Below are 12,535 nucleotides of genomic sequence, written 5' to 3' on the forward strand. Positions count from 1 at the left end.
GCCCACTTATTTTACATAAAAAATCCGAAAATATTTTAATTTTATATTGTCCATCAGGTGGTGGCTTCATGCGGCTGCTGGGTACCTCCCTATCGAGCCGGGGCTCCTCACTCGGCACATACTTCAGGCTGCTGCGGCCGCGAGGAGTGCCGCTGGACTTCAACGAGATCCTCAAGCGAGTGAACACTCCGTTCATGTTCTGTCTCAAAATACCCGGCGCGGCGTCGCTTGCGGAGGTAAGTAGTCTTTGGGTCAATTCAGACGCAACGCGACGCGTAGATGCATTTCTGTACGAATTTGATTGATCTGTCAATTCAATACAAATTTAGAAATTCTATACTTTGCGCTGTGTTTCGCCGAGTGAGTGAGTTTACCGAAGGCCCAATCCCCTACCCTATTCCCTTCCCTACCCTCCCCTATTCCCTTCTCGTCCCTTCCCATCCCTACCCTCCCCTATTCCCTCTTAAAAGGCCGGCAACGCACCTGCAGCTCTTCTGATGCTGCGAGTGTCCATGGGCGACGGAAGTTGCTTTCCATCAGGTGACCCGTTTGCTCGTTTGCCCCCTTATTTCATAAAATAAAAAAAATCAAAAATGCATCTACAGAATACGGAAATCATAATATTATGTGGAAAACGCGTGTATGCGGCCACTGGCCAGCCTAATACAGGATGTGACAAAAATAAGTGATAATACTTTAGGATGTGCACGTGTTCCTTATAGAGAGTTCACTGTGAAAGTAGCAGCGCTGAAACAATTTTTTTTTTTAACTTTTGTATGGGGAAACTCGTGACGCTCGGGCCCTTGCCCATACAAAAGTGAAAAAAATGTTTCGTCTTTTAGCGCTGCTACTTTCACAGTGAACTCTCTACAACGAACACGTACACACCCTAAAGTATTATCACTTATTTTTGTTACCCAGTATAGTCTCAATTACGTATAAGTTGATAGAAAGCTATAAAATTTAGAATGCTTTTGGATGGGATGAATTGGGATGTTGAATCAACCACTAACCAGCTATTCTATTGAGAAACCAAACTGAAATGTACTCAAAACTTAATAAACTGCAGGTATATTAGTAGGCTTTGGTACGTTGTAGTTCATCGAAATATCATCATAATAAAACACGCACCACAGCAATTTAATTCAATGTTTACAAGTGATGCGTGGTCTATGAGTAGCGACAATAGCAATTTAATCTTAAACTAATACAGGAGCGTCTGTATTAATATATTAGTGCTAATTAAACTAATAAATCCCAGTTCAGGTGAATCAACGTTATTGCATGGAACTAATCCAGATTAGTTAGGCTTAATATAATTAATATAACCACATTCATAACGAGAGCTGTTACAAACAGATCATGAAAATAAGTTTTTCAGGATCCCAATTCTCGAAAATCGATTTGGTGGTCCGACAGTCCCATTAATGGAAAAATATTTTTTATGGTCTTAAAATATAATTTTCAACATCTTATGCGTTATAAAAAACTCAAATTTAATTATGATGTTTAATCTAAACTTAATTGATTACGAGTGTACATTTACAAGAGGTCAAAATTTTAATGCGTTGGGCAGAAAATTTGACAGTTAATATACTTACCAAAAAACCATCCACCAAACCACCTCTGCGCTGGAGTCCGTAGTATTTGTCTGGTTTTAATTTTTGTGACGCCCTGTTACATTTTTTTTTTAATCTTTATTTTTTAAAGGGATTTTTGTACAGAAAGACGATGTCAATCCCATCGAATTTTACCTGCATACAAATAAAACAAATTTAAAACTACGAATAATTAATTCTCATTAGCACTCACACTAAAGAAGATGAAACCACATAATTTAAATAGCTTATTTTAAACCATTTTTTGCGGTTCACAATCACCTATAGGGCCGAGTCTCTGTAGGAAACGCAGCCTAAAACTTAAAAATACTAGCTAAAAGCCAAGCTTTGTGAGGGCTCGCGTCGTCACACCTTGACTGATTGATGATAACATTTATTTTTATGTAGATGACATATAAATAATAATCGGCCAAGTGTGAGTCGGACTCGCTCACGAAGGGTTCCGTACCGTTATAGAGCAAAAATACGCCAAAAATGGCGTTTTTTGTATGGGAGCGCCCTTAATTTTTTAATTTATTTTAATATTATAATTTATTATTAAAGTATAGTTATAAAAAAGGATTTTGTGAAAATTTTAAGTGCTTGTGTGAATGGTAACAGTTAACGTTTTCACACTACCATTATTGATAACGAGCAAAATAGGCCAAAAAAATCACGTTTCTTGTATGGGAGCCCCCCCTGACTATTAACTTAATATTAACTTTATTTTGTATTTACTATTTGTTGTTATAGCGGCAACAGAATATATACACAATCTGTGAAAATTTCAGAAGTCTAGCTATAGCGGATCTTGACAGACGGACAGTCGGACAGACAACGAAGTCTTAGTAATAGGGTCCCGTTTTTACTCTTTGGGTACGGAACCCTAAAAATGGGACAAATCAATTGGCGTTATAGTTTTTCCGTAAAGTGTACTACAAAATGTTCAGGTTGTGTGATACACTAGGGCTCGCTTCGCTCGCCCTGATGATATTCGTATCATAAATGCTCCAAAAGCGTGTTCCAAATTCTGTAGCGGATGTTCTTTTGCGTGTGCGATCAATAGACAAGTCATTAGTACCGGTGTAAGGGATCTCGTTCTCAATTATTGTGGAATACATAACTGCGCTATACGAAATTCCCATTTTGTAGTGTGAAAACGTTAACGGATGAAGGGAGTAATGACTCGTAATTCGTAAGGAATTGAGTTTGCAATTTATTTAGATTAAATATCGATGATAGATTAAAATAATAACCTGCTAAAATCTTGACACATTGAAAAATGTTCACTTACCTGAAACAAAAAGTAGTTATCTAGTTTTAGTTTTTCGTCGACTTCCATAAAATTATATTTATTTGGTTATTTTTGTTGTTATTTTAATAAATGATTAATATTATGATCGTTTCTGTAAGTAATCTAACGGCCGTTCCCAATATTTGATCTATCTCTGGTTTTGCCCTACTAGAGATAGGAATAGCTCACAATTGACATAAAATATATGTCTCTAATGTCTAATGTGAGCTATTTCTATCTCTAGTAGGGCAAAACCAGAGATAGATCAAATATTGGGAACGGCCGTAAGTCGTCCTCATCAAAAAATAAAAAATATATGAAAAATACAGACAGAATACGTCATACTTACCTGTTAAAATAGGCCTAGTTCCTATAGCTCCTCTATAAATATTATCTATTAGTAATTAGTTAGATGTTATGTGTTCGTTTATCGCACGAACCGTACATTTTTCCTGGATAAAAAGTATCCTATGTATTTTCTCAGAACTCAAAGTATATTTATACCAAAATCGGTTTAGCGGTTTAGGCGTGAAGAGGTAACATACATACAGACAGACACACACACTTTCACATTTATAATAATATTATTAGTATGAAAGTATAGATGAGAAAAAGTAATAATTGTTACCTCCTCAGTCCTCAAGCACAAGCGGTTTCAGATGTTTGACGATGAGATATTTTAAGTCCCAGTAAAAAATACAATGTAATTTGTAGTACTATTTCATTTGAATGAAAAAAAGTGCAACGAAGACACTAGAAAATTCTATTTTCCGGCTATAAGTTTCTACTTTCTAGTATCTTCATAATATTATACAATATAACATTTTAAACTTTCGCGTTGCATTATAATGAAACTTTTTAATCGGGACTTAACGCGACTTATTTAAGTAGTAATGCTACTACGAGTACATACTTTTTCTCGACGTTTCGGCCGTGTTGCAACGGCCGTGGTCACGAGGGGACTGCAGGAGCGCGACGTCTTCGTTTGCACCGGGCGGTCGGTTCTACGACTACCCTCGAGTTTCGACTCGAGGGTACCGTAGGGGCGCCTTAGCTATTGTATAAACAATAGTTAAGGCGCCCCTACGGTGATACCGTAATTTACCGGTTTTAGAGTCTTATTAACTCATAATTTGAAAGCTACAAAATTATAATAAAAATACAGCAATAATCTTCAGCATATGAACATTTCCTTCATCGTTATTAATTTCCTATTTTTGTTTATTATACTCATGATATCAGCTTCCGAAGTAATACCAATTTATTTAAATTCAAGCATTCATTCAGTATCCCCTAGTATATTTATAAATTACGTTTATTTGAAACACACTCCAATAGATCGACAATTTTATTACCTAACTACATATTCGCCGTTTGAATTTTTTTAGGTCAATTTTGAATTATGATATTATGTAAAAAAATAGGATTTTGGTGCAATCTCGGCTACGCGTCAATGTATGGTTGAGGTCGTTTGCTCAGGGGATGGCCTTTAGTATTTGGCACACCGATCAACACATAAACTAGTTACAATTTATCATAATTTTCTTTTGCGTGAGCAAAACCACTAGTAAAATCTAGTATATTTAAATTAATAAGTGGATTACCGTTTCGAAGCCTTCAAATTACATAATTAAAATAAATTATAACACCCTACAGCCCGTATTTAAATAAACATAATTGTAGATCGGGACGTTTCTGCCGTAAATTACATTATTTACGACAGAAATATTTATTTATTCTTTATGTACAATTTTCTAAGACTACCTTAAAATATACCAAACATTAATAGAGTACATAGGTGTGCTTATCTCTAGAAGAGATCTCTGCCAGCAGACCTACAAGACATTGTGAAAAATAAGAGCATTTGTGGATAGTACACAAAAGAATAATGAAAACTTAATAAATATAGATAATATAATAATAATATTGTAATACAATATCCGTAATATCATATCAAAATGCCGTAATTTAAATGAAAATCGACGTAATCTTAATAATCTTGGGATAATAATATCCGATTTGAGCGCTTAATATCTTTGCGTCTGATGTGACGGGATTGATATTTTGGGAGGAAAATTGATGTCTTGTAAAAATATAATCTTGTAATGATGAAAAGCATCATTATTATCATTATCAGCTTAAAAATTTATATTATCTTTTAATGATACCATGGGAAAAAATATATTTCAGTATGATTAAGATAATGAATCGCATTATAACGCTTTTATAGTTCTCTACTATTTATTCGTAGTGTCTTAAGCTAAGTACTTACATACGGTTTTGCTCGATAGTTTTACTCGAAATCGAGCAAAAACCACCGTGTGCACCGCAAAACTCACAGCTCGACGGCTCGCATCGAGCCAGTTTGAAGGCTCGAGCCGGCTTGACAATTTTGTTGACACTAGTTTATATATACTCGTATTCGTAGCTAATTTCCTTCGAACAGGAGTAAAACTATCGAGCAATGCTGAATGTGTGTACGAAAGCCCGAGCCGTACGAGCCGTAGCCGAAAACCGTATGTGAGTACTTACACTAAGTATATTTTGTAGAGGAAATTGGTAAACCATCTTCAAAGTATATCAAAGACGTTTGTAGGAATATAAATTTAAAGTCCGATATGACAAGAGCATTGTGTCTCAAAGTGTTTATTACAGCGCTATCCTTTGTCGCCTATGGAGTATGGAGGTTTCAACGTAAGCCTTTGAGAGGGGCCTTTTGAGCGCGGCTTCGCGACCCTCTTGCGTTGTCGCATTTACTTGCTTTGTTGCACGGAAAATTGTTTTTATAATATTTCGATGATTCTGCGGCTTTGTATTCTTATGTACTCTAATCGATGAGGCTTTAGGCAAATTAGAAATCAGAAAACTTCATTTTTAAGGATATTTATACAAGTATTATTCAAGGTTGTTGTGTCAAAAAAACGTTTGGAGCCACATAACTTCGACTGCATAATAAATAGACAAATCTTCGAATAACCTTTACAAAGCAGAAAAGACAAGAGAAGTTAGTAAAAGATAATAGAATAGCTGTGATTATTATATTCAAAGTTTCGCCATCTGCAATGAGGCATTAGTGATAGAAGTCGCTTGCATTTTTACACGAATCATCGTGCAAGAGTTATAACCCAAAGGAAAAGATAGACACGAGCGCCAGATTGTTTTAACACGTTTATTCTAGTGAACTCAAATAAACAAATAATCTGCAATAAGCGCATGTTTTAATATTAATGTGATATATTATGTTATTATTTTTCCGTACAATAAAGGTTTACATTGCTATAAAATCGTTATTTTAAGTCAAAAATAATTAAAAAAAATTTACATAGGTGTATCATATTTCATGCAAATGTAAAATCAAAAATTTTTGGGTAAGAGCTCTTGCACGTTTATTCGTTGGGGCCATCGATATTATGTAATTTGTTTGCATGTGTGCCTGCAAAAAAAGCTCATAATAATATGAACTATCTTAATTATAGTCTTCTGAAGCATAAAGTTTTTATTTAATGGAATATAAACTTTAGACTAGCATATTTTGTACAGTAGAGAGTACTCATAATATTATTCTCCTGTAACATGTTTATGAATAAACATAATTTTCATTAACTTTTCTTAGAGATTTACAATGGGGATTGTCCATTTTTTTTTAATTTTGCTCATTACAAAAACATTTCGAGGAATAAGGTCAGTAATCGTTTTTCTGTATATAAACGAAAAAAATACCCATTAGTTACTTATATTTTTGAACAAATATGTTTAACCTTTGTTTGACCTTCAACGGCGTTAAATTAGCAATAAATTCGACCAACATTACGTTTCGAACTTTTGGTAAGCTTGTCGTATCAGCTTTCACATAATGAGAACTTGCATTTGACGAACCAGCCATTATAAATAAGATTGAAAGGAAAAAACATACTGCAGAGGTCAATTATTGACCGCCGATGATGACGTCAGAGCGAAACTTAAAAAATTTATTGAGAAAAAACTAGCCAATGAATTTCAAAATTATTTAATTTATATTCTTAAAATACCCTATTTTAACGAAAAAAAATATAAAAAGTACATGTGATTTTTTTTGGACAATGCCCATTTGAAGTTTTGTATTTAAATAGGTACATTGTATTTATAGCGAATGTATTCAACTAAACTAGCATTAGAGGCCTGGAGAGAAGCTAGTGCCAATGGGGCCGTTCTAGCCAACATATGTTTGCAGCGTCTTTGGGATGAGCCGCTTTGCAGTGTTGTATTTGATAAGCTAGTTAACTCTAGTTTCGACGCGGCTGAGCGGGCCCGTCTTCTGGCTGCTGCAGCTTGGGAATCTGGACTCTGGCTCCAAGCACTTCCATCTCCAAATTTAGGCACGTTACTGGACAATACCACCTTCTCCCTTGCCTTCAGTCTGCGACTAGGTTTGCCAACAAACCATCCACACTGCTGCCCTTGTGGATCTATGGTAGATCGTCTGGGTCACCATGGGCTTTCTTGCCAGCGGAGCGCTCGCGCCACGCGGCATTGAATGATGTTGTTCGTCGGGCTCTTGTCTCCATCAACGTTCCGGCTATTTTAGAGCCGAATGGTATTGCCCGTGATGATGGCAAGGGACCCGACGGCTTAACATTAGTTCCATGGAAAAGTGGGAGGTGCTTGGTGTGAGACGCAACATGTGTCGACACTCTGGCGGCCTCCTATTTACATGGAACTTCAGTGACGGCTGGTGCGGCGGCGTCCGAAGCGCAAACGCGTAAGCGGCGAAAATATGTATCTTTAAGCCGTGACTACATATTTTTGCCGCTTGCGTTTGAAACGTTAGGCCCATGGGGGGATGATATGAAAAAGTTTTTCAATCTTATATCATCCCGCCTCATAGATCGCACAGGCTGGAGGGTATTTTGGCCAGCGATTAAGCCTGACCTTACAGCGGGGAAATGTGGCTAGTATTCTGGGCTCTCTCCCTAAGGGCAGCAGTCTGGATGACAACCTTTTTTATATTTAAACAGTTTATTTGTTTTTTTTTTTACTTATTATTACGCTAGTTTTTATTGTAATTTAGTTTTATATTGTAATTTAATTTAGCTATTGTATTAGTTTATGGTTTTAATATATTTTTGTTGTTTGTAATAAATAATTTCTAATTCCTTCTTAGTTCTTACTTTAAAACAAAAAGTATCTCATTTTTTGGGATTCCGTAGCCTAATGTCAAAAAAGGGTTCCATACCCTTAAAGATTCGTTGTGTGTCCGTCCGTATGTAAATTTTTTTTCTTAAACTATAAGATCTATACCATATATTATAATATTCCTCGACATTATGAAATAGAATCCATCGTGATTATGTACAAACTCGCACTTAGCGGATATTTGTATAATACGATACACGATACAAAGCCCATTTCAATTACTAATATTATAAAGATCCACATTATATTGTATACGTTTTACTTAAGTATAATAATATTATGTGTTTTATACGCTATGTTAGAAAAGTGGCTTGTCAGACAAAATATAAACATTTTGTACGTCTTTGTATATAATAAAGACGATGACTATATTCTATGAATGTAATAAGTGTACACTGTACTGTGATAATAAAACAATCTTGAAAGCAATTTAGCTTAGCCAAACCCTCGAAAAGAGAGTCCAATCTGAAATAAAGGTGTAATTGAAATGGGCTCGTTACACTGGATTTGTTAGGGAATGTAAATAGTGGATGTTTGTCCAACCCTTAACTATGTTTGAACAAATTGGAACTATGGCGGTGTTTACGAATCAAGGGAAATCCGTGACGAAGCAAAATGGCCCGTAATGTTAACGTTTTAGAGTCTATTCAATGTACGCATTTAATACAGCTTTGAAACCAATTGAAGTAATACATTTGCCTGTTTTGTATTTAAATAGGTACATTGTATTTATAGCGAATGTATTCAACTAAACTAGCATTCGATTATAATACCAGGGTTAAGTTATGCGGCTATTACAATTATAGTTTTGTCTTTTTGACTGTATTTTGGATCATTTTTAACCTCCGATTATGGAATCTGTCTGCCTGTATGTGGGTGTGTGTACTGTGTAATGTGTATGTATACACATAAAGACACAGTCCAGTCAAAATCCTTGGTATATTCCAATAGCGTGAAACAGCGCTTGCGCTGTGTTTCGCCGAGTGAGTTTACCGGAGGCCCAATCCCCTATCCGATTCTCTTCCCTACCCTCCCCTATTCCCTTCCATTCCCATCCCTTCCCTACCCTATTACCCCATTCCCTCTTAAAAGATCGGCAACGCACCTGCAGCTCTTCTGATGATGTGTCCATGGGCGACGGAAGTTGCTTTCCATCAGGTGACCCGTTTGCTCGTTTGCCCTCTTATTTCATTAGAAAAAAAGCTATGTCCACACTGTGCACTTTCATCTTCAATTTTCGTCATCAACTTTCATATAGGCGCATTCAATAATTGAATGCGTCAAGGAACGCAACGCCAATATTGTCATTTTTGAAGTTTTGGATACGGTCAGAGAACATGCGTCGCGGGCATGCCTCACGTTTGCTGTTAACTGCGCTATAACGCTTGCTTGACGAACAGAAAAAGGCACAGTGTGGATAAAGCCAATTTCGGGTAGACCGATTTTGATCTAGTTTTTTGTCATTTTAGGCCTATTTCATCATCATAGGCCTACTCACTGATACAAGAGAGGTTATCTTAGCTCGAATTTTTATCGATTAGATTGTATATATTATCTTTTGCCCCTATAAGTAACAACAAATACTAAACACAAAATAAAATTAATATTTAAGGCCCTGTATTCCCAAAAACGGACGATTTTCAAGATTTAAAAGTAGAAGAGTAGAGTAGAGGAGTAGAAAGATTTAAAAGACAGTAGACACAAAAATATTGTAATTTAAATTCTGAAAAAAATATATGTGCTAGTTAAGGATCTAACACAGTGGAATTTATATTCCATTACACAATATCATGAACTTCACTCGATAGAAAAAAATCCCAAACTAACCTCTTTTTTAACGAATTTTCCATAATATGTCCAAATTATTTGGAATTTTCAGATAATTTTTGCACTGAATTAAAGACAAAGAATATATCTAGGGCGATTCGTTTTTTTGACTCGATTTAATTGATGTTTAAAAAAACGACGAGCAAAAAACTAAAAAATAGCAGGCGCAAAGGTTCGGCTGGTACGCTTTCAGTCACACACTTACGCGCACGAAGGGTTCCGATATATATATATATATATATATATGTAATACGTTTTTATTACAATTTGTTTTTGAAATTAGAATAAACGTTGTGTTGTTCTGAAATAAGAAATTGTAATAAAAACGTATTACAAAACGACAATTAAAGTTTATTCTCAACTATTTTTTACTATTAACCTTAAAATATGAAAACTCTTGAAAAATATGAAAACTTGCTCGGTAATGCTTGTCAGTTGTCACAGATAAAACTCCTTCGGCTTCTCCTCTTGATATTTATCAAATTGTGGCACAATTAATTTTTGCCACTATGAATGGGCGCCAATTTTAAATAAGGAAATATTATTTCTTTATATATATATATATATATATATATATATATATATATATATATATATATATAACTCGCACTTGGCCGATTTTTTTTTATTTCTCAATTAATGTAATAACTTATGTTTTACTCATTGTCGTAATAATAGCGTGTTTTCTTCCCCTTGTCTCCTTTCCGTTTGTTTGAAAGTTAGTACAATTTGCTTGGAACTCAAAAAGTTACTTATTTTGTACGTTCTGATCAGGCTTTTAAGGTCGTAGACGACGTGACACCAATGTAAAAGGCGACTGCTCGTCGCGAGTCGCGACACATCTACATGTTATCGATCTTTGAATAAACTGAACGGACTAAGAGACTTTTCGGTAATAATTACTGCATTTAAATGCAGTTTTTTGAAGTCAAAAAATATAGAAATACATCTTATTGTGGAACAGAAGAAATAAAAATAGATGCTGATCGCTTATTAAACTCTTTTTTCATTCGGAAAAGCTATTGACGTCAACAAAGAAACATCTGAAAATACTATTAGGACTCTAGTATGTTAAAATAAACGGAAGAATCTCTCAAAACTTAAACTTAACTGCATTCAGAACATTAATATATCTTTATCTAGGTTACTAAATATAAAAAATCTAATGGACAGAAAAAAATACGTTGACATTAATTTATAACCTCAATTTCTGCTGGTTTTATTTTCTACGTTTGTTTTATTTAGTCAGCAATTTTTGTTTGAATCATGTGAAAAGCTTATGAAAACAGAACTCTGCACTTTTCAACTGTGTACACAACGATTCACCTTTGTTTATCATGCCACGGTACAAAATAAGCGGTAAATGTTTTTTACGTCCGTGGTTTTGAACACTTTTTTATAAAGCAATGTGAATTGTTGATTTTAAGTACCTAGTTATAATTAAGTACTCACATACGGTTTTGCTCGATCGAGCAATCACGTAGATTAAAAACCACGGCTCGGGCTTTCGTCCACACATTTAGCATTACTCGATAGTTTTACTCCAAATCGAGTAAAATTTATTGTGTGGACCGCAAAACTCACACGCTTGAGTATGGCTTGAGTAAAGCTCGACGCCTGACGTCGAGTAAGTCCGAAGGAAATTAGATTTAATTCCATCAAGCCGGCTCGATGCGAGCCTTCCAGCTGTTAGTTTTACGGTCCACATGGTAATTTTTACTCGATTTGAAGTAAAACTATCGAGTCAAACCGTATGTGGGTACATAGCATAAACATTTTACTATCATCAATGTATATTCAATGTAGTTTTATACGTGGGAGAGCCATGCTTCGGCACGAATGGGCCGGCTTGACCGGATAAATACCACGTTCTCACAGAAAACCGGCGTGAAACAGCGCTTGCGCTGTGTTTCGCTGAGTGAGTGAGTTTACCGGAGGCCCAATCCCCTAACCCCTACCCTATTCCCTTCCCTACCCTCAACTATTCCCTTCCCTTCCCTACCCGCCCCTATTACCCTATTCCCTCTTAAAAGGTCGGCAACGCACTTGCAGCTCTTCTGATGCTGCGAGTGTCCATGGGCGACGGAAGTTGCTTTCCATCAGGTGACCCGTTTGCTCGTTTGCCCCCTTATTTCATAAAAAAAAAGTTAAGTAAAAGAAACAATATTAAAAACTAGATGACGTCTGCAACTACGTTGCGCCAAAATTCGTTTATTGCGTGGGAACCGTACATTTTCCGGGATAAAATGTGTCCTATGTCCTTTATCAGGACTCAAAGTATCTCCATACTAAATTTCAGCAAAATAAATTCAGCGGCTTGGGTATGAAACTTTAACAGACTGACAGAAAGACAGACAGACACACTTTCGCATTTATATTATTAGTATATTGGCATGAAAGTATGGATTCTCTGTACTACACTGTATTCTGAATAACTGAATTCAAAATATAAAACGATATTATATTTGAGCTTTTTAAGAATGAGTAGGACTTGGACGGTAAGCGAGGACAGACGGGCGAAGGAAGATAATATAAATAGATGTTCTTTCTCAGTTGCTTATAAATCATATTGTGATATTAGCTATATAAGCTACACGACGCTCCAAAGACTCCTAAATCAATATATTAAGCTTGATACTTTTAT

The 12,535-nt window shown here is 35.6% G+C and overlaps 1 protein-coding gene across 1 annotated transcript in view; it reads left to right on the forward strand.

Annotated features, from left to right (window-relative positions):
• Positions 1 to 12,535, forward strand: part of LOC121726388 (head-specific guanylate cyclase) — a 107,509-nt gene that overhangs the window by 69,766 nt on the left and 25,208 nt on the right. Inside the window, exon 8 of the mRNA XM_042113733.1 lies at positions 58 to 236. Within this exon, the coding sequence (XP_041969667.1) occupies positions 58 to 236 (179 nt within the window). The remainder of the gene's footprint in view (positions 1 to 57; positions 237 to 12,535) is intronic.

This window comes from Aricia agestis, chromosome 4 (genome assembly GCF_905147365.1).
Source record: "Aricia agestis chromosome 4, ilAriAges1.1, whole genome shotgun sequence".
Classification (NCBI taxonomy): Eukaryota; Metazoa; Arthropoda; class Insecta; order Lepidoptera; family Lycaenidae; genus Aricia; species Aricia agestis.